General features: G+C 39.9%; 2 protein-coding genes and 1 non-coding gene across 3 annotated transcripts; 1 reads left to right on the top strand and 2 right to left on the bottom strand.

The window, feature by feature from the left end:
* On the top strand, positions 1,792-16,866 carry TAF5 (TATA-box binding protein associated factor 5). The gene is made up of 11 exons (XM_018041578.1): positions 1,792-2,948; positions 5,162-5,399; positions 9,399-9,714; positions 10,468-10,631; positions 10,738-10,873; positions 11,602-11,722; positions 12,476-12,605; positions 13,832-13,996; positions 14,963-15,140; positions 15,324-15,501; positions 15,814-16,866. The coding sequence occupies exons 1-11, from the start codon at positions 2,390-2,392 to the stop codon at positions 16,029-16,031; spliced, it is 2,403 nt and encodes an 800-aa protein (XP_017897067.1). The 5' UTR covers positions 1,792-2,389; the 3' UTR covers positions 16,032-16,866.
* On the bottom strand, positions 16,841-22,588 carry USMG5 (up-regulated during skeletal muscle growth 5 homolog (mouse)). The gene is made up of 4 exons (XM_005698422.3): positions 22,456-22,588; positions 18,811-18,906; positions 18,629-18,721; positions 16,841-16,954 (listed from the first exon to the last, which is right to left on the bottom strand). Exons 2-3 carry the CDS (start codon positions 18,895-18,897, stop codon positions 18,632-18,634), a joined length of 177 nt encoding a protein of 58 aa, XP_005698479.1. The 5' UTR covers positions 18,898-18,906; positions 22,456-22,588; the 3' UTR covers positions 16,841-16,954; positions 18,629-18,631.
* On the bottom strand, positions 20,641-20,789 carry MIR1307 (microRNA 1307). The gene has a single exon (NR_129576.1). It is a non-coding gene; the product is annotated as a microRNA 1307 (primary transcript).

Below are 22,670 nucleotides of genomic sequence, written 5' to 3'. Positions count from 1 at the left end.
ACTGATGCTGAAGCTGAAACTCCAATACTTTGGCCATCTGATGAGATGAACTGACTCACTGGAAAAGACCCTGATGCTGGGAAAGATTGAAGGCAGAAGGAGAAGGGGATGACAGAGGATGAGATGGTATCCTCTGGGTGGCATCATTGGATGCCATCATTGACTCTATGGACATGAGTTTGAGTAAGCTCCGGGAATTGGTGATAGACAGGGAAGCCTGGAGTGCTGCAGTCCATGGGGTCGCAGGGTCGCATACAGCTGAGTGAATGAACTGAACTGAACTATCTGGTGTTTTCAAACTGCAGATCATTTAAAAATTAAATTAAAATAAATTTAATCAGTCATACTGAGCATTTTATTTAAAGAACAGACTATCAAATATTAGAGTATATATTTCATGTGATAATTATACATATTATTGTTAAAACTTGTCTCACTTATAAATATCCACATACCTATGTGGGTTATAGGTTCTGGTGTTAAACATATTTCTTACTGTGAATCATGGCCAAAAAAATTGAAAGCTCCTGGTCTAGATCAGTTTGTCCAACAGAAATACAAGGTGAGCCACATATGTAAATAAAAATTTCCAGAAGCCACAAAAAAAGTAAAAAGAAACAGGAAATTAATTTTAATATTTAACTCATATAAAAATACCTTTCAACATGTTACCAATAAAAATATTATTGAGCCATTTTATTCTTTTTGTCTTTAAAATCCAGCGCATATCTTACACTTAGAGAACACCTTAGCTCAGACTAGGTACATTCAGTGGCAGTAGTCAATAACCACACTACAAGTTGCTCCTGGAGTAGTGCAGGTCAGTTTTGCAGTTACCTACCTTAGGAGGCAAACTCTAAATTCACTCTTAGCTTTGTGAATTTAAACTTAGGAACTGAACAAGATTGTAAACTCACACCAGTGGCTACCTCTCCCATCACACTCAACCCTAGAGATGGCACTGAAATTGATAGATCAGTAAAAACTGTGAAATCTCTGAGGATATGTGTGTGTGCACATGTGCATGTATGTTGATAAACAGGGAGTGATGGGGCCAACACATCACAGGTTTTCTTGTTTTGGGTGCATCCTTCACCTTTTACCAATGCTAGGCTTTAGCCTCTCCTTCTGGGTAGACAAGGTAGCTGATACCTTCCGGGAAATACAAATTCATAGAGAAAAGTAATGAGATGCAGAGGAAGGTGCAACTGCTAGTAAAGCAAGAAACTGAACAACTTAAACGCTCATCTCCTCCCCTCTCTCTGCCCTTGCCCCTACCCATGTTTCATAATCTTACATTATGTCAAATTCCACTAGTTTTATATTTCAGTCTTGAGATCACCATGTATGTCATGATTAGACTTTCTTAGGAAACATTTGCAGAACACCGCTTAAGGTTCAGTAAAAATAACCAATAGTTATTTATTATGTGTTTAGTTCAGTTCAGTCGCCCAGTGGTGTCCGACTCTTTGCGACCACACGGACTCTATCTTATTTAATCCTCACATAACTCGATCTTCCCCATGTCCCAGGTTCACTTTTCTTGTCTGCACCTATCTCATACCGTTGTGAGAGTCAAAGGAGACCAAATATGCAGCGCAGATTCTTTATCGTCTGAGCCACAACGTAAGTCCTCAAACATGCAGCAGTGCTTTTAAACCTATGAAGCATGTTGCAAAATGGCACATACTGTTTTAAAATATACAACTAAAATGCGGCCTGCTTGTAATAATGGTTAACATAGCACGAATACAGCATATACACATTTCACAATCACAAAATTCAGGTTCTTAAAAACTTTTTATTGAAATATAACATATATGCGTAAAGTTCACAAAACGTGAGCTTGCAGCCCAATTAATTTTTATAAGGCATAAATGGGGAAAAAGAAAAGTAACCGCCATCCAGAAAAAAATATAAACATTACCAGTAACTCAGAAGCCTCCGTCTGGTAAATGATATATGCTTTTAAGATAAAGACCTGGTTTTGAATCTTGACGCTTTCCTCCTGTGTGACTTTGGCATTTTAAAAATGTCTTTAGGTCTTGATTGAGTCATCTGTATCGTGAGAATAATGGTACTTTATATGACTGCTGAATTAAAGGTCACATAATGTAAAACGTCCATCGCAGTGCCTGAAAAATAGCTGGTCTGTAATAAATGTAACTATTATCCGGCAAATGCAAGAGGCTGCCCCCACGTTCCACTTCCTGCCTTTTTGCCACTCACTTTTGAAATTTGCTCTTGCTGCGATTCCTTTTTCTCCTTCTTTATCGCCCCTCCTACTGCCGTAAATTGCCCTCCAGAGATGTCGTAAAACGCTCCTCCCCGCCCTCCATGTGGCGAAAACGCAATCACGCTTGACGGCGCGAGGTGGCTCAGCCGCAAGATGGCGGCGCTGGCAGAGGAGCAGACGGAGGTGGCGGTGAAGTTAGAGCCTGAGGGACCGCCGACGCTGCTACCTCCGCAGGCGGGGGACGGCGCTGGCGAGGGTGGCGGCGGCACAACCAACAGCGGCCCCAACGGCGGCGGCGGGAACGTTGCGGCGGCGTCGTCGGCCGGCGGGGATGGTGGGACCCCCAAACCCTCGGTGGCTGTCTCCGCCGTTGCACCGGCGGGGGCGGCCCCGGTGCCCGCCGCTGCTCCGGAGGCCAGCGCTCCCCACGACCGACAGACTCTGCTCGCCGTGCTGCAGTTTCTACGGCAGAGCAACCTCCGCGAGGCCGAAGAAGCGCTGCGCCGTGAGGCCCGGCTGCTGGAGGAGGCAGTGGCGGGCTCCGGAGCCCCGGGAGAGGCAGACAGCGCCGGCGCTGAGACAGCCAGCGCGCTTCTTAGCCGGGTCACCGCCTCGGCGCCCGGCCCTTCGGCCCCGGATCCTCCGGTCAGCGGCGCTTCGGGGTCCGCCGCCGTCTCGGGCTTAGCGACAGGTTCTGTGGCTCCGGGTAAAGGTGAGCCGCTGGGTCCGGGGTAGGCAGGACCGGCACGGCGGGGAGTGAGCCGGGAAGGCAGAGGCTGGCAGGCCTGCACCTCTGCGGGCTTGTTTTGAATTTCCTGGGCCCGCCTCTAGGGCCACATGCCCGCCCCTTTCCCTAGTGCGCCGGCTGCGCAGTCAAACCCTCTTCCGAGCTGTCAGTTCCAGCGAGAGGCTGTGGAGAGCTATTGAGCCGAAGGATGTATGGGGACGGTGGGCGCGGAGAGGCGGGAACTTTCAGGCTTTTGGTTCTTATTTGGGCTCTTGAGCTTTGGGCAGGGATGCAGCAATATTATTTGTACTAGCGTACTTTTACTATAAATATTTTGTGTTGTTTATCTTAATTTTCACAGTTCCACTGTGAGGTAGACAGTACTTCTGTTTTAGAGATGAGAAACCAGACCGAGAAAGGCCAAGGTATTTGCTTTGGACCGCACAGCCAGAGAGTGGTGGTACATAGTGAAGCCAGTCTTTCTCAAAATACAGGCTAAATACCATTGGTGTCAAATCTTTTAGAGAAATGCAGATTCCTGGGCATCACTTCAGACGTAGTGAATCAGATCCTGTGAAGGTGGAGTCTGGGAATCTGCATTTTCAAATAAATGCTTCAGGGACTTCCCTGGTGGTCCAGTGGTTAAGAATCTGCCTTCCAACGCAGGGCATGTGGGAACGTGGTAGGGAACTAAGATCCCTCAAGCGTGGGGCAACTAGGCCGCGCTCTGCAACTACTGAGCCCGCATGCGGCAAGGAAAAATACTCGGAGCCGCTACTAAGATCCAACGCCGCCAAAAATAAATAAATATTCTAAGGATTAAAAAAAAAATGCTTCCAAGAGATGTTGATCTATGGCAAGGTTTGAGAACCATTCATTTAGGAACAGGTATTGGGCTTCAGTTTTTGTCTCTGTTGCTTTTACTTGTGTGATGCTGATTGTTACTCTTCCTAAGCTTGAGAGTTTTTTTCCTTATATTAAATGGGTTATTGTGAGATTCATATATATGTAAAATGTCTGGCACTGACAAGTTTATGCCAAGTACCTATCCCTGACACCTGAGGCTTCTGCTCCCCTTTTTCTTCAGCAACTGTTGTCAAAAAGTCCATGCAGTAAAAGTCATATACAACATAAAGTTTCAAAGGTGATCCTGAGCCAGTAAAAAATGTTTATTGAATTAAATTACCCATTGTAGAGCCTCTTGCCAAATTAACCTGTGTTTATGAGACCTAATCTTGGCACCATTTCCAGGAGTGAGGTATGAATAAGCACTGTAACCCATAAGTAGAAATGTGTGCAAATGTGATTGAGAGGAATCTTTTTTGAATCTGAATTTGGGAATGAACTATAAGATGGATGAATTATGTGGTTGATTATTTTGCTATAATCTCATCTCTTTAGAAACTTGACCTTCAGATTGTAACTGAGAAACCGGTAGAAAGGAAAAGAGGCCATCATAGTAACCAAAAAAACTGAAAATTTGTGCAGTAAAGAGCATAACAGTACTGTAATCACAACTTAAAAAAAATTTCCCACAAACCCTCATTTGATTGACAGATGTATCCTTGTTTGGTATTGAAATATTACAAATAAATACTCATGCTTTTTGCCTTGAAATGGTGGTTATGGAAATTGTTTTAAGCATATAAAATAGATTTATCTTTTGGAAATATAAAAGGCAAGTTCTTCCCACCATTAACATGGTTGTATTTTATAGGGAGTGATAGATGGACATACGTGAAGGTAACACAGGATAGGATGTGTTGCTGAAAAGTTATAAAATACTCAGGTAGCTCAGAGGGCTGGGAATGTTACTCCAGGACATGGCTTCGTAGTGGTGAGTGCCATTTGCACTGAGCCTTGAGAGAAGAGTAATACCGTTGTTTGATTTGCACATACCATGTTTTATAAAATTTGTTTTTAAAATAGGGAAGCTCTAGGAAAAATGCTGAATCTTTTTGCTGTTGATCTGAAAATTTTTATTTTAAGATGTGGACAAACCAAAGGAGTGTTGGATGGGTAACTGAACCAAACTGAATCCCATTAAAAGATTCTGTGATTGTGTCAGGGAAGAGTGTTTGAGAGGAGAGGGACAAACATCTGCGTAACAGTTCTCCTCTGGACCTTAACAAAACAGCCTTAGTCTTTTGGTGCTTGTCAGGTCATTTTCTTGAAGTTATTTTTCATTTTTTAAACAGTTGGAAGTGTAGCTGTGGAAGACCAGCCAGATGTCAGTGCCGTGCTCTCAGCCTACAGCCAACAGGGAGACCCCACGATGTATGAAGAATACTATAGCGGACTGAAACACTTCATTGAATGTTCCTTGGACTGCCATCGGGCAGAACTATCCCAACTCTTTTATCCCCTATTTGTACATATGTATTTGGAACTAGTCTACAATCAACATGAGAATGAAGCAAAATCATTCTTTGAGAAGTATGTGAATTTATAAAAAATATGTATATATAGCTATATATATATATACACACACACACAAAATGTTTATATACATCTGTAACTACACAAATGTCAGATTGCAACTCGAAAAATACTTTATGAAGGAGAGGTACCTGGTGCCTCTGCTAAACTTAAAATGAAGGGTTTGATCTTGTTGAAGTCAGGTAAGGCTCCTAGAGGTGATGTTTGAGATAGGATCTGAAGACTGGAGAGGAGTTAACCAGAGGAAGAGAAAAGGGAAAAACTTGTGTGACAGCCCTGTGGCAGGAAGGATCATGGTAGGCCCCGAGGTGAAAGAAGGCTAGTGTGGCTGGAGCAGAGTATGGGGGATGGGGTTTGGTACTACATGAAGCTTGATGGTTAGTTAGTGGCTGGGACAGGTAGGTTCTTAGGCCATGTTGAGGGTCTTTGTTTACCCTAAGATCAGTAGTTAGTCATATTGGGTGGGATTAGATTTGGCTGAGATTCACTGAAAAATCAAACAATAGCTGCCTAAATAAAAATTTTATTTTTGCTTTTAAGAGCAGTAGAGAATTCACCTGCAATGCAGGAGACACAGGTTTAATCCCTGGGTCAGGAGGATCTCCTGGAGGAGGAAATGGCAACCCACTCCAATATTCTTGCCTGGAAAATCATATGGACAGAGGTCCTGGTGTGCTATAGTCCATGGGGGTGCAAAGAGTTGGACACGACTGAGCATGCACGCACTGCTGCTGCTACTAAGAGCAGTATGAAGCTGTGTTAGGATTAGATTACATGAGAGTGACTAGAACCCCAAACAGTAGAGGCTTGAGTATAATAAAAGTCTGTTTCTCTCTCTCATGATGGAAGGCATTCTAGGACTGGTATGGAGTCCTTTGTGTCTCTTGATCATGTGGTGCTAACATCCTTGTCATGCAGTTTCCACTGTGGTACATGGTGACTCTCCAGCTCTGAGAAATCAGATCAGTGTTCGAGTGAGCAGGGAGGGTGCACATCCTTCCTGGAAGTTACAAGTATTTCTCCCTTTTTTATGTCATTAGTCATTGGCCAAGGAAGGTAGGAAATATGGTCTTTACCTAGATGTCTGTGTGCTCAGCTAGTATTCCGGTGTTTTATTATGGAGGAAGAAAGAAAAAAATGAATATCTGGGGACAGACATCTTTGCTACAGAAGTTGTTGAAGAACCATGCTTTATTAGATTTTATGTTTTGAAAGGACCTTTATGTTGGGAGAAACAATGATTGGGGGGATGAAGTGATCATAGACCGATCATTTTGGAAGTTATTGTAGTGATTCTCAACTGAGTGTAATATTATTCCTCCTTCCTGGCTATTTGGAACTGGAGGTATTTTTGGTTGTATCAACTTGACTGGAGGATCAGGTGTCTTAGGGAAACCAGAAGTTCCAATATGTACAGGTAGTCACACTTGGCAAAGAATTGTTCTGCCCCAAATACTAGTAGCACCCATGTTGAGAAACACTGGACTGGGGGTGATAGTGTTGGTGAAGGGCAGTAGACATATTTGTGAAACACTTGGTGAAGGATTAGATACAAATGTAAGGGAGATAAAAGTGTAATTGATAATCCCTGGGTATCTGGCTCCATTAGCTGGATAGGGATGCTCTTCACTTAGAAAACCCTGGAAGAGGGCAGGGTTTGTCAGATTGTAGAATAATCTAGAGTTCAGATTTGTTTATGCCTTTGACTTATTTAAGAGATGTCATGTTGATAGATGGAGGATATATAAGTGTCTGGGCTTAGAGAAGAGGTGGGGGCTAGAGCCATAAATTGGAGTCGTGTGCAATATTGATGGATAGGGATGAGATTATTTGAAAGTGTTAGTCGCTCAGTCATGTCCGACTCTTTGCAACCCCATGGACTGTAGCCTGCCAGGCTCCTCTGTCTATGGGATTTCCGAGGCAGGAATACTGGAGTGGGTTGCCATTTCCTTTTCCAGGGGATCTTTCTGACCCAGGGATCAAACCTGGCTCTCCCACATTGCAGATTCTTTACTGTCTGTGCCACCACGGAATCCAAGATTGTCTAGGAAGGAGTATGAAATAGAAATAAGTCAGTGGGAGGGCTAGACCTGCACCTCAGGGAACTCTAACGTTTGGAGGAGAAGATTAATAAAAAGAGTAGAAGAGACTACCATGTAGAAGAGAGATGAAAGGAGAGGCCAGAGAAGCAGAAAGAAAACCAGGAGAGTGCTGAGTTATTGAAGCCAGAGAAAAGGAGTGTTTAAGATGGAGGTGTGCCTAACAGTTTAAATGAGAGCTCTTTATTTCAAGCAGTAGACCCAGAAGCTAGGGCGTATCAGGTAACACAGGTAGTGGTGATAGAGGAATGATAGAACCCAGGATTCCTGGCTTCTGTGCCTATGTTCATTCATTATTCTACAATGCCTAATAGAAGGTATGTAAAGCAAATGTTTGATAGCTCAGTGTTTTTTTTTTTTTAACGTTTTATTTTGTATTGGGGTATAGTTGATTAGCAAACAAAGTTGTGATAGTTTCAGGTGAACAGTGAAGGGACTCAGTCATCTGTATACATGTACCCAAACTCCCCTCCCATCCAGGCTGTCACATGACATTGTGTAGCTCCGTGTTTTTGAAAGAAAAGGCTGATGGTGACAGAATTTCTAAGCTAATTTTTCTTACAGTCCTGTCGTCAGAAGGGCTTCCCAGGTGGTGCTAGTGGTAAAGAACCCATCTTGCAAGTGCAGGAGATATGAGATGCTCGTTTGATCCCTGGGTAAGGAAGATACCCTGGAGGAAGGCGTGGCAACCCACTCCAGTATTCTTGCCTGGAGAGTCCCATGAACAGAGGAGCCTGGCGGGTGGCGGTCCATAGCGTGCAGAGAGTTGGACATGACTGAAGTGACTTGGCAGGCATGCATGAACTGTCCTCAAAAAGCCTCTTCCTCTCCAGTCTGATGGTGTAGCCATCTCCTCACCTAGGAAGTTGGGATATCATAGGGACTGACTCTGTGTGTCCTTGTCATGAACAATCTCAGCCCGTGCCAGGACCCCATGCTCAGATGAGGTTATCGGCTGAGACTAATACAAAAATTAAGAGGCTGAGATTTCTAATTTCATTCACATCTTAGAAACTCTTTGATTCATGTCTTGATGAGTCATGCTAGGCTAACACAGGTAACAGATTAGGAATCTATTGGCTATGTGTCAGAGCTAAAGTCCTAATATTTTTAATCATTTGTTTTCTAAATGTTTTTGCATTGTTTGCTGCTCTTTGTGAATGTTACTGTATGATTTTTACATTTTATATTATTAGAATAATTAAGATTTGTAGAAACAAAAGTACATTTAAATTTAGCATTTGGCACCAAAGCTGAAAGCTTTCTATAATTCCCTTTGGTAATGGTGAGTAAATGGGAGTGCTTACTCTTTCATATCAACATATTCTTGTTCTTTAGTCGTGTTATTAAAGTACTCATGTTTAATATTTATATCTGATATTAAGCATATAAGAAATCACTAAAAATGATGCATTTTGTGAGAATGTCATGCATTGATTATTGTTGAGAGGCTGAGTGATAGGTATGTTGAGTTTATTATATTAGTTTCTAATTTAGTATGTGTTCGAAATTTCCCATAATAAAAAGTTTTAAAAAATGGGTTTTGAGAGAACATAAGATTCTAACATTTTCAAATCTCTGCCAATGGTGGCATTCAAATGTGACTGTCCACCAGTGGTGGATATCTTATCTTTCATTTATCTATGGTGTTTATTTCAAATTCCCTCAAAATGTTTATGATGCATTTCACTAGAGAATTAACTTGGTCGTTTTTAGGATGAATTCAGAGCTGAATCGTAATCATTTTGAATTGTGTTACTTCTGATTCTACAACTTAGTCCAGGATTATTCAAACTACTACACTGAAAGTATTCTGGGATGTTTATAAATATATGGGGGAGAGGCAGATCCCTTAATGATTACATTGAAAAATGCCTTTTTAAAATCACTGAAACAGGTTCCATGGAGATCAGGAATGTTATTACCAGGATGACCTACGAGTATTATCTAGTCTTACCAAAAAGGAACACATGAAAGGGAATGAGACCATGTTGGATTTTCGAACAAGTAAATTTGTTCTGCGTATTTCCCGAGACTCGTACCAACTCTTGAAGAGGCATCTTCAGGAGAAACAGAACAATCAGATATGGAACATAGTTCAGGAGCACCTCTACATTGACATCTTTGATGGGATGCCGCGTAGTAAGCAACAGATAGATGCGATGGTGGGAAGTTTGGCAGGAGAGGCTAAACGAGAGGCAAACAAATCAAAGGTATGGGAATAAGAACTATGTAATGCAGATTATGAAAACTTGTTGCATTTCCATCTACATAATTTACACGTTTTTCTTACAGCTAGTTTGGGGATAATTTTACACTGTATACTAAGTTTCATGTTCTAAGGATGATGTGTATATTAGTGAGGATTTGAGAATGGTTGCATTTAACAGAACCCTGATTACACTGGATGAAACACGTAAGGTCTTTTTCTTCACATAAAATGAATTAAAGAGGAAGGCCTTCCCGGGCTGGTGTGAGAACTCCACAGTGCCATCAAGGGCCCTGGCTCCTTATACTTCCTGCTGAGCCACCTTCAGAATGTGGCTTTCTTCATTGTGTTCATAGGTGGCTATTGTAGCTCCAAATTTGCAGCTGTATTCCAGGAAGGCAGAAGGGGGAGGATATACCTGCTGAATCTCCCTTGTTATGAGGAAAACAGTATTTCTAAAACACCACCCAATATGTTTGTGTATGCATTTATTGGCAAGAATGATACGATATGGCCATTCTCAGCTGCAAGGGAGCCTGGGAACAGAAATGATTTTAACTGAGCATGCTGCTGCTCCAACAAAATCAGGGTTCTGTCAGTAAGGGAGAAGGAGAGACTGTCTATTGGGTAGACAAGTACAGAATCGGTTTCAGGATATAAATGACCCTATTATAATTGTGATTCCTATCAAGATACTAAAAAGATGTATCAAGAAACAAAAAAGTAATTTTAAAAAATTGACTCTCTTGACTTGTAGGTATTTTTTGGCTTATTAAAAGAGCCAGAAATTGAGGTGCCTTTGGATGATGAGGATGAAGAAGGAGAAAATGAAGAAGGAAAACCTAAAAAAAAGAAGCCTAAAAAAGATAGTATTGGATCCAAAAGTAAAAAACAAGATCCCAATGCTCCACCTCAAAACAGGTGAGGGAAAAACCTCAGGAACATGTGTGTAAGTGTAAGACGATGTTATAGATGGTTCCAGTTTTTTAATATTCAGAGTAATTTCCAGTTTGTTTTTCTTTCACAGAATCCCTCTTCCTGAGTTGAAAGATTCAGATAAATTGGATAAGATAATGAATATGAAAGAAACCACAAAACGAGTACGCCTGGGGCCAGACTGTTTACCTTCTATTTGTTTCTATACATTCCTCAATGCTTACCAGGTTGGTAAAATAATTGGGTAGTTTCTGGGAGAAAATTGGGAGAGTCATGGAAAATGGTGATTAACCATTAAAAGTAGCTTAGATGTCTTAACTAAAATGAAGTTTTCTTATTTAAAGTCTTGATATAGATAGGGCTTCAAGATAGCAGTTAGAAAAGAATTGGACATTGCTCAGAATAGATAGAAGACAGTGTTTAAAAGACCTTTAGCAACTTTTTGGTACCAGAATCTTGTTTGTATGTATCCTTTGTTTCACTGATCAGAATTCTGCTAACCTTTGAAAAAGGAAGAAGCTATGTGGTTCAGCTCTCTGAACTTAAGTACTTACTTAAATTTTTTATAAGAATTCTTTATATCCTTATAGACTTTTTATAATAGACTGCTGAGGATATATTTAGTGAAGTACAAAAATAATTACATATACTTTGTACTATAATTATGGCTGATTTGCATTGTACGGCAGAAACCAACACAATGTTGTAATTTTCTTCCAATTAAAAAATAAAATAAAAGAAAACTGTTTATGCGTTCCAGATTTGGAGGGCAAAAAGTAAATTATGACATGTTCTCAATATAAGTGTATTTGAACAGTGAATTTCAAAAGAGAATGAAATCTCAAATGATCCATTATGTGAAGAAAAATAGCTGTCATTATGTGTTCTCTCATATGTGATTATAATTTTTTCCCCCTAAAACAGTATTGTTTAGTATGTATTTTTTAATTGGCAGGGTCTCACTGCAGTGGATGTCACTGATGATTCTAGTTTGATCGCTGGAGGTTTTGCAGATTCAACTGTCAGAGTGTGGTCTGTGACACCCAAAAAGCTTCGTAGTGTCAAACAAGCAGCAGGTAACTGAGATGACCTGTCAGGATATAAATTCATCATGAGTTTACACCAATCTTTATTCTATGGAATATACCAGAACATTGTGATCTTAGCAGAATTTCACTTGATTTTACTTCAAGTCAAATTGTTAACAACATTCCCAACAGTGAAAAGTGTATTGGAATGGCAATCAGGAGACTGGGGTGCTAGACTGATTTAATTTCTCTGGTCTTCAGTTTTCTCATCTGTAGAATGAGGTCATTAGGCTAGAAAACTCCCTGAAGTTAAAAATCTAACATTTTATGATTGTTTGTTTGTAAATTAAAAAAAAAAGAGTCTTAAATACTGGGAGAGTACTTTTCTGTTTTAGCCATAAAAATGGCTAAAATGAACTAAGATCAGGGTTACATTTTAAAGTTTCTTGCTAGTTGTATTGTTTATACAAGATAACACATTCTCAATAATTTATTTTAATATCTCTGTAGTTTTATTTTATAAAACATTGTGATCTAGTGGATAAATTGAGTTTCAGCCCTAGTTCCAAGGCTAAGTAGCTGTGTGCACTTTGGCATGTTATTAAGTGTTCTGAACCTCACTTTCTTCTCTTGTACCCTGAAATGATAGCACCTAATTTAAAGGCATTAGCATAGTGATTGGTAAGTAGGAGGAACAGTTCAAATGTTAGTTCTTCTCCTAAACTCTGATATATTAAATAATTGCCTTAAATTGTTTTAATAAATGTATTTTTTAAAAGTAATATTTCTGGATCATTTTAGATCTTAGCCTGATAGATAAAGAATCTGATGATGTCTTAGAAAGAATCATGGATGAGAAAACAGCAAGTGAGCTGAAGATCTTGTATGGTCACAGTGGTCCCGTCTATGGAGCCAGCTTCAGTCCGGATAGGTAAAATACAAACTATAATAATTAAATATTGCTATATTACATTGAGATTAAATGAAAGTTATATGAAATATATATGTGTTATGTGAAAGTTAACTACTAGAAACATTATGCAAATGTTGGGGAAAATAAGAAAAATCCCATGGTTGCCTATCATTCATTATCTTTTAGAATCTTGCCCTCTGCTAATTCATCTTGGGGTACTGGTGTATAGTAGCTAAATTTACAAAATCAGGATCCATAACTTCAGGGTTTGCTGGTTATAAAAATTAGCTTTAGTTTTGTGTAACTCCAATAGGGGTTGAGGATTGCTTCTTTGGGTTCCTGCTATGTGTTTGGTGGCTACTGCTGTCTTCTGCAGAGAAGGCAATGGCACCCCACTCCAGTACTCTTGCCTGGAAAATCCCATGGACCGAGGAGCCTGGTAGGCTGCAGTCCATGGAGTCGTTAAGAGTCGGACACGACTGAGCGACTTCACTTTCACTTTTCACTTTCATGCATTGAAGGAAATGGCAACCCACTCCAGTGTTCTTGCCTGGAGAATCCCAGGGACGGGGGAGCCTGGTGGGCTGCCGTCTATGGGGTCGCAGAGTTGGACATGACTGAAACGATTCAGCAGCAGCAGCAGCAGCAGCTGTCTTCTGTCATCTCCAAATTCACAACAGATTCCTGCTATTAAAGACATATTACCTATCAACTGAAGATTTATCTTTGTATAATCAAAAGAACTAATACTGATAAGGGAATTAGAAACCCATGAAAATGTTTGTCTATTTTTCATGATCTGTTAATATTCTATAGCAATGTGGGGAGGGTATTTTTTTGTTTTTTTGTAATACCATCTATGTCTTATTGCTTTCAGTCCAAAATCGTTCATAAAGATTTTCATCTTTACGAAACTTAGAGTAGAAGCCTTTTTCAGGTGACCTGATTTGACCATACTTTTTGTCATTACCTCTTGTTTTGTTTTGTTTTTTCCAAAGAACTGTGATTTTCTTAATAGATACTGTTTTTAAAAAAACCTAAGCTTATTCAGTAGGTGCTCAGTGGATGTAGTGTCATGGCCAACATTAGTACTTTCAACTCTTGTTATCTACTGTGAATTTCAGGCATAAATTAAAACTGAGATGTAGTAGTTACCTATATTTAACATATAAAAACATACAGAGAAACTGGACAGGTAACTAAGTTATTCTAGGAATCAAATACATTACCTTCTCTTTTCTCAGGAACTACCTGCTCTCCTCTTCAGAGGATGGAACTGTTAGATTGTGGAGTCTTCAAACATTTACTTGCTTGGTGGGATATAAAGGACACAACTATCCAGTGTGGGACACACAGTTTTCTCCATATGGATATTATTTTGTATCAGGGGGCCATGACAGAGTAGCTCGGTAAGAACATTATGAGCTTAGGACTGGGCCTGTTCAACGAACAGAATGGTTTCTTGTTGGGAATTACAAACCCCAGCCAACTTATTTTCATTTCTGTTATCATCAGCTTTGTGAGAATGTCAGCATTTGTAGGTCATCTGAAAACTAATTTGGGACAGAAATATTTCTGTTTGCAATCATGTCTACACCAAGAGTCCATGCCCTCCCCTTCCCCAAGTGGATACTAAACCTTGTCTTTTGTGGCCACTGTGAGCCCTTTCCCTGTCATATCTTTAAAAGTTCAGGATGAGGTAGCTTGGGTTTGAAATTATTTGTGGTCGCTCCCCCCCAACCCCCCCACCACTGGGGGCTTCCCTCGTGGCTCAATCAGTAAAGAATCTGCCTGCAATGCCAGAGACCCGGGTTTGATCCCTGGGTTGGGAAGATCCCTTGGAGAAGGAAGTGGCAACCCACTCTAGTTATTCTTGCTTGGGAAATCCCGTGCAGAATAGCCTGGTGGCTTCAGTGTATGGGGCTGCAGAGTCGGACACAACTTGGTGAGTAAACCACCATGTGGTAGCCAAAACTAGGGAAAAATACTCTAGCAGTTAGACTAGGAGTTAGAGTGTACATTCAGAGAACTAAAGGATTATAGAATTAAAAACCTTTTGGACCATGTTAACTGTTTTAAGAATGTTTAGGGAATTCCCTGGTAGTCCAGTGGTTAGGACTTGGTGCTTTCACTGCTGAGGGCACTAGTTAAATCCCTGGTTCGGGAACTAAGATCCTGCAAGCTGCATGGCATAGCTTTAAAAAACACCAAAGATTAGTCTCTAAGTCATTCTATCCTCCTTTCCCTCAGGTAAACTAGTGAGGGGGACCCACTTACGCTAATATTTCACATGGTTGTTTCTGTATTTTGGATAGAACTTGGCATTTCAGAGTTAACTACTAATTACCTTGTGTGTTCAATAATTTTTTAAAAAGGCTGTGGGCTACAGATCACTATCAGCCTTTACGGATATTTGCTGGCCATCTTGCTGATGTGAATTGTACCAGATTCCATCCAAATTCTAATTATGTTGCTACGGGCTCTGCAGACAGAACTGTGCGGCTCTGGGATGTCCTGAATGGGAACTGCGTAAGGATATTCACTGGACACAAGGTATTTTAACTTTCATTATTCCAGCACACAAGGTTAAGATTAAAAATAGTTTAAAAATTTACTAGTGACATACATTTTAAAGATACTGTCAACACCACTCAAGTTTATGTTATCGTTCTTTTGTCTCATTTTCCTAGGTGTTTTTAACCTTACTCTTGATTCTTGTCATGTACTTTATTTTAGGGACCAATTCATTCCTTGACATTTTCTCCCAATGGGAGATTCCTGGCTACAGGAGCAACAGATGGCAGAGTACTCCTTTGGGATATTGGACATGGTTTGATGGTTGGAGAATTAAAAGGACACACTGATACAGTCTGTTCACTTAAATTTAGTAGAGATGGTGAAATTTTGGCATCAGGTAAATTAAATGACTAGAGCTGGCTTTGTGGTGAAGAGTCAATTGTATATTTAACGGAAGCACTGAATGTTGAAAATTGCAAAATTAAGTCTTGTTTTGGATTTTGCTTCTCCTTAGCATGATTCAGGATTGTTACCTACATGTATATTGACTTCTCAGGTTAAGCTACTGCTTGAAATTCTTTAGAGGGAATAGAGTTGTTAAGTTCAGATTTCTTTTACCAGAAATGTAAATACATAAAGCATACTTGACATTTCAGAAATTTAAATATGGCAGATTCTACTAAATGGTTTCCTTTTGATTTCCGCTTAGGTTCAATGGATAATACAGTACGGTTATGGGATGCTGTCAAAGCATTTGAAGATGTAGAGACTGATGACTTTACTACAGCCACGGGGCATATAAATTTACCCGAGAATTCACAAGAGTTATTGTTGGGAACATATATGACCAAATCAACACCAGTTGTACACCTCCATTTTACTCGAAGAAACTTGGTTCTAGCTGCAGGAGCTTACAGTCCTCAATAAACCGTCGGTATTAAAAGACCTTTGGAAACTACTGTTTGAAAAAGGGAGACTAAAAGCAAATACCTCAGTGATTACTATTTAAGCTACAAAGAATGTTTTGTCTATATGGATCTGGAAGTATGCTGCTTAGAAAATCTGTACAGGACAGTTCCACGTTTCTATAGCAACCACATTTAACTAATTTCCGTTAGTTGAATAAGAGGTATTATGTTTGTGGAGGGGACATTCATGGTGCTTTGGATTGTGTGGAAACTATGCATTTTCTGTTCAAATGCTATTTTAATTTATTGTTAAAAAAATCAATTGATTTCAATAATTCATCCTGCTTCAAGATTCAAATTGAGTAATATAATACCATGTTGAATTTTAGCTGAAGAATTCCATGAGCATGTATGTTTCTGCTGTAAAAATGTAGTTACTGTATGGCACTCAAGTACTATGTTATACGATCCACTAACATTTTTGCTTGGCTCATGATTAGTGGAATGTACGTTAACTGGCTAAGATGAACTACAGTTCCTTTCTGAGAAATAGATGAAGTACAACCATCCACTGACATCTGAATTTATACCTGTTGGATTGAGTGCACCCAAACACTCTATAAACCAGGTGAAATTAACTTCCATGTTCTACTTCAGCTAAAATGGCTACATACAACCTAGTACACTTGAAGTCAGACATTTCAGTTGCTTACCTCCAGTACTGAGCCTTGCTTTGGAAAACTAAAAGATTTAGACCAAGTTACTGCCAGTTTTTTGCCTTTGTTGCATTTTGTACAGTTTTTATATTTTTGATATCTTGTAAATAAAGACAACCAGCTTTTCCAGGTTCATAATTTATTGTACAAATTGAGTATCACATGATGAGTTGACATTAGCTTCTTCAGGCATGGGAACTTAACAGATAATGTACAGTTCAGAATCCTATAAACAAAGCAAAAATAGTTTAGACACAAATGTGTTCAAGTCTGCTATTAGAACATTCAGTAATTATTAGTAAAAGGCTATCCACGAACCTCCCTGAAATTGAATGCAAATTCATTAGAGTCTCAAAGGAGTCATTAACTCCCCCAAATTTAGTTGTTTCTCAGCTTTCAACAATTTAATCTAAAACTCCCACCTTTAACAAAAGAGCTATCAATAATTCAGTATGATCCAAAATATACATTGTTGTAAAAGCCTAGTACATAAGATACTGGATTGACCAAAAAGTTTGTTCAGGGTTTTCTGGCTTATAGGAAAACCTGAATGGACTTTTTTGCCAACCCAGGAACATTCTCCACCCCCCCCCATAAAGTAATATTTAAATAGTAGGAAGGATGGTAGTATCCCCATTATAAAAACAGAGTAAGGAGGTACCTAATATGAAAAACTGGGTTTCCCTTGTGGCTTAGATGGAAAGAAATCCACTCTAGTATCCTTGCCTGGAGAATCCCAGGAACAGAGGAGCCTGGTGGGCTACGGTCTATGGGGTCGCAAAGAGTCGGACACGACTGAGTGACTAAGTGCACACATAGTATGAAAAATTGGGCAAAAAAAACTACCTGTCAGGAAAAAACCATGGATCACTGCATTTGGGCTATGCAGTCAGTCCACTACGGTCAATAATTTGGGGACTGGAAAAGGTCTTAAGAGCAGAGGAAAAAATTTTCTGTCACGGAAAGCTACATTAGATAAAATCTAGGTCTGGGGTTTTCTGTACATTGTCTACTGCCAACAAAATACTTAGACAAGCAAGGGCAAATGGGCATTGGGTCGCACCAAGAAGAAAATGAAGTCTAGGTGGGATTTAAGGAAATGGACAGAATTGCTTACATAAAAATTCAAAAGCAAGATGCATTTGCAACTGATTTAAAAGGCTGGTTAATAATTACTACCAAAAAAAAATTCCAAAAAGAGCTTATACAAGAAAGATCTTTACAAAAATAAAGTTCCAAATGTTAAAAACACAGAGAATGTTAAAAATACAAATGATACTCAAATGGAAAAAATATACAACTTCATAAAAAAAAAATTTTTACTCATCAAACTAACAAAAATCAGAAACTGACATAATTTAACATTGTGGGGGGTGGGTGGGGAGGGAGAGAGAAAGCTAGGTGTCCCTTTCAGAAGGCACTTAAGAGAATAAACACTTCTTGCTCAAAAGCATTCATTGTAATGTTATTTATATTAAAAATTCTAGTAGGAAACATCTATATAAAATAAATCATATATCCATGAGCACCCATGCATTCAAATTTATAGAGAACATATATGTTTGTTTTTTTTTAAAAATCTTTAATTCTTACATGCATTCCCAAACATGAACCCCCCTCCCACTTCCCTCCCCATAACATGTCTCTGGGTCATAAGAACATATATGTTATAAAGCAAAATTATAGATATGGATCATAGCCATTGGAAACCAAACAAATACAATATGAAAGAGCTAAATTGAGATATTAACAAAAACTGTCAGGGTGATGGAGACATGGACAATATTTTTCTTTTTCCTGAATATAATAAGATTTTGAACAATGACGACATTACTTTTATAGTGTGGGGGAGGGGAACCCTAACATCAAAATGGCAGTTATTAAGTTATTATCTCCTTACTGTTTATGTTGCTTTCACAGCTGGAGTTTTTTTAGACCTTAACTTGAAGTATAAGACTATCAAAGCAATACTTCCATATGTGGCCAGCACACACTGAAAAAGAAAGGAAAAAGCAAACAAGAGTTGTTGTCAATCTATATTATTCTAAAACATAACTACTTAAAGGTATTATTAATACTTACATTCATTCTCCCTGTGAGAGTGTAAGAGTTGAAATATTTTTTGATACCAGTGAAATGGAACTGGGCATCAGCTTCTGGACCTGCCATGATTTCAATCTTTTAAAAAAAGAAAGAAGGCAACAAATTGGTTTGGATGCTATTTGAAAGTAAAAAGTTTTTTATTTTTTTTTTATTATGATTTTTTTTTTTTAGTTTTTTATTTTTTAAATTTTAAAACCTTTAATTCTTACATGCGTTCCCAAACATGAACCCCCCTCCCACCTCCCTCCCCATAACATCTCTCTGGGTCATCCCCATGCACCAGCCCCAAGCATGCTGTATCCTGCGTCAGACATAGACTGGCGATTCAATTCTTACATGATAGTATACATGTTAGAATGCCATTCTCTTTAAAGTCATGTAAGTATTATATATTGCATATAAGTATTGTAAATTTTATGTATGCCTCACCCAAGAAAGCAGTAGCAAAATGATGGAAAAAACATTGGTAAGAATTTGGAAGGAGGACTTTTGTCTTGGTTGCTATCACACAACATTCCAGAATATACATCCAATAACACATAGAACACAGTAGTCTCTAACTCCATCTTCTGACCCAAAATTGGTTGATGTTTTCATTCCTGGCTCTGTCTTACAGCACACTGTACATGGAATTCCATCAGTTTTAAGACTAGTTGAAAGCTGGAACTTGTGATACTTTTCAAAGTCTCTCAGAGGGGTAACAACCAAAAAAACTAACTGAACAGCTCACCTTGCAACACCACTTTTTACAGTTTTTCCTATAAATAATTTAGGACCTCCATGGGAAGGAGGAGGCGGGATTATTTATTACCAAATGGAATTAATACATACTAACTATTGGTGGTGGAGTGGAAGCTAAAATCCTTACTCCTTATAACAAAAACAGATGAAAACATGTAAAAAGTGAAACCAAAATATCTGAAGAAAACATGGGCAAGCATTTTAATCATCTTAGGGAAGGGAAAATACAAAGGTGGCCAAAGAAACACAGATAATCAACCTCATGATCAGTGAAGGAAATATGAAATGAGACAAATTTTTATTTTGAAACGAGACAAATATTTAACCATCAGACTGCAAAGATAAATTTATCATAATAAGCAGGAGTAGTGGGAATGTGGGAAAATAAGCTGTCTCTCTGCTGCCTGAAGGGAGTGTAAACTGGAGGGAGTACAACCTTCCTAAAATGCAATTCTGTAATATCTACTCAATTATGACAGAGTATAGTTTATCCTCTTATCTAGTTGGTTCAATTTGTTCACCAGGAATTTATCCTTATACAGAAATATTATAAAGTGGAAACATGTAGTATGCCTCAAGGATGGCAACTGAAATACAGTTTATGGAAATAACTATAAGTGCATTTACAGGAAACTGATATATGATGGTTCCCATGGGAGGAAACACAATACACGGAGATCTTTAAATATAGACATGAAAAAATGCCCCCTTGCAATATTAAAAGTTCCTATTTCTGGGCATTATAGAGAACATCAAAGGTTCTCAAAGTTTCGTCCCTACACTGTCATCATCCATGGAAACTCATTGGAAACGCAAATTCTCAGGCCTTTTGAATAAAACACTCAGGAGCCTAGCAATCTGTATTAATATGCCATCTAGGTGATTCCAATGTATGTTAAAGTTTGAAAAACACTGCAGTAACAGAAAACCAAACTCTGATTAGTAATTATATAGGAGAAAAAAAAAAAACAACCCTTAAATATACAGGAGACTTGAAAAAGGGATTACATCTATAGAGCCTATGTATTTCACAAAGGCATGTACTTCTTTTATAAAGGCACATCAAAGGTCACCAAAGCAACACTCGAAAACTCGTCTGTATGACCACCTATCTACCACGACCGACGCCACGCCGAGTCGATTGGCAACATAGACGAGCCGGTCGAGGTCCGGTCGAGATTGGTAGGCAGTGGCAGTGACTCAGCCGACTCTTGATGAAATATAATCAGGGGAAACCTGTGAGGAAGTTGCTGCTATGGAAACCGGCACTCTACAGTTTGCCATTCAAAGGCCTTCAGGGGCATTCACAAGCATAGAATTGGCAATGAAAATCGCGACAAATGACCTTAATTGTGAACACTGTTTCAAGAAGGTTCTTGTAGCAATGAAGGATTACAAACTTCCCTGGGTCACTTTAGAGGCCTTGGCAAGTGCAGTCCAGTCCAAGTAGGAAAATCTCCATTAAAAGAAAATCCTATGATATGGCTTTTATATTAAAGGTTTTAGTAAACTTATTAAAGATATGCTTTCCCATTCATCTTCAGGACTGATTTCTGGATTCTTAACAGTGTCAAGCAGGTTTCTAGGAAAAACCCTACAGAAAACAAGGGCTTAATTCCCACTAACTTGTGTCTAACAAACATTTTCAGAATGTGGTATCCAACTGAAACAATCTTAAGGTGTCTTAAATCTCCCTCTATACAATACAGAAGGAAGGCTGATGTCTGCAATATTCCACAGAGGACTAATTTTGACTGTAGGGGATGGCACAGTTTACCAGCGGCAATTTAGTCGAGATCGGAAAACGCTGAGATGGAAGGGTAAGTGAGATGTTGCCGCTAAACAACTGCAGCAAAGCCTGTAAGCACTGCGGTTAGTATCCTCAGCAAACTCCAGGTTACTTTTGGGCAAAGATCAGGAATCCTTGTGTTAAGTGTACTTCGTGGAATAATTAAACCGAAACTTGGTTTCCTTTTGAGTTATACATCAGTTTGAGAAAGACATGAATGAAAAATACCTAAGATTAAACAGAACCATACTAACTGTTAAACTGTAGCCTATGGCAAAGTCTAAGCCATGGGGTCTTCGCTTCTGTTTCTAACTGCCCGGCGAACTACTTTTAAATGTAATTAATCTTTACATGCTTCTCTTCACCTGTAAAATGAGCACTTCAGAAAAAGCCCAAACTGACCCACGAGCCTCGCTACTTTCTGTTTTTCGGTACTACTAATCGGCCTGACTGGACACCTACCTGAAATGGTGAGATCTCGCGGGAAAAGAGGCAAACACAAGAGACAGCTGCTCATGTACCAGAAGCTGCCTCTGGTACAAGGAGTTTATAGCTCTCTGTTCTAGCTACTACTAGTGAAAGGGCTTCCCGCCGACCGAACACAGATATCTAAGCCGCTTGCTCGGGGCCAGGCCACACTCACTCTCGCCAGACGAAGGCTGCAGCGCAGCTAAAGGAACTGGCTGGACAGCTTCCTAAGCATAGCTCGGTGGAAACAAACTGCTTTGGCCATACAGTGGACGAGAAGTTACTATGACGAGAGGAGGGGTCATAAGTCCGAGTTCTGATCCAATATTACGTCACTGAGTGACCTTGGGGGGGGCCTCCCTTCCCTGCGGGCCTCCTTTTCTCCACTGGAAAATACATTCTAAGGGCCTTTAGGAGCCTCGCGCCGAGGCTTCCCAGTAACTGTCCGAACCCTCACGCCCGGCCTTCATTTTCCCTAATTCCTTTTCTAATCACCACCACTCTCCGCCAGCCCCTACCAAAGCGAAGGCCTCGCGGTGTGCCCGGACCAGGAGACAGTCTGATTCCATGCCGGCCCCACAGAGCGGAGGCGCGTGGTCTAAATTCATGTTCCCCTCCACACTCACCTTTCAAGGGGTTCAAACTCCACGGCCTGCGTCCTTCACCGTACGCTGCTGCCCCTCGATCCCGCCGGAAGACACCGCCTCCCCCTCACCGTTCAACGGGCCTGAAGGGTTCGGCCCTCTGCGTCGATTGGCTACCTTTCTAAACCCCGCCCTTCCGTTTCCTGTCTCTACATCTCCCCCTCCCTGTAGAACTGGATCCAGTATAGCAACGGAAA

Source organism: Capra hircus, chromosome 26 (genome assembly GCF_001704415.2).
Source record: "Capra hircus breed San Clemente chromosome 26, ASM170441v1, whole genome shotgun sequence".
Lineage (NCBI taxonomy): Eukaryota > Metazoa > Chordata > Mammalia > Artiodactyla > Bovidae > Capra > Capra hircus.
This window is presented reverse-complemented; position numbering and strand designations above follow the sequence as displayed.

Excerpts from the sequence above, each read along its gene's own strand:
- TAF5 (XM_018041578.1), top strand. The coding sequence starts at position 2,390 with ATGGCGGCGCTGGCAGAGGAGCAGACGGAGGTGGCGGTGAAGTTAGAG. Across the intron at positions 11,723-12,475 it reads TAGTGTCAAACAAGCAGCAG|ATCTTAGCCTGATAGATAAA; the intron begins GTAACTGAGATG and ends GGATCATTTTAG. Across the intron at positions 13,997-14,962 it reads GGCCATGACAGAGTAGCTCG|GCTGTGGGCTACAGATCACT; the intron begins GTAAGAACATTA and ends TTTTTTAAAAAG.
- USMG5 (XM_005698422.3), bottom strand. The coding sequence starts at position 18,897 with ATGGCAGGTCCAGAAGCTGATGCCCAGTTCCATTTCACTGGTATCAAA. Across the intron at positions 18,722-18,810 it reads CTCTCACAGGGAGAATGAAT|TGTGTGCTGGCCACATATGG; the intron begins GTAAGTATTAAT and ends TTTCTTTTTCAG.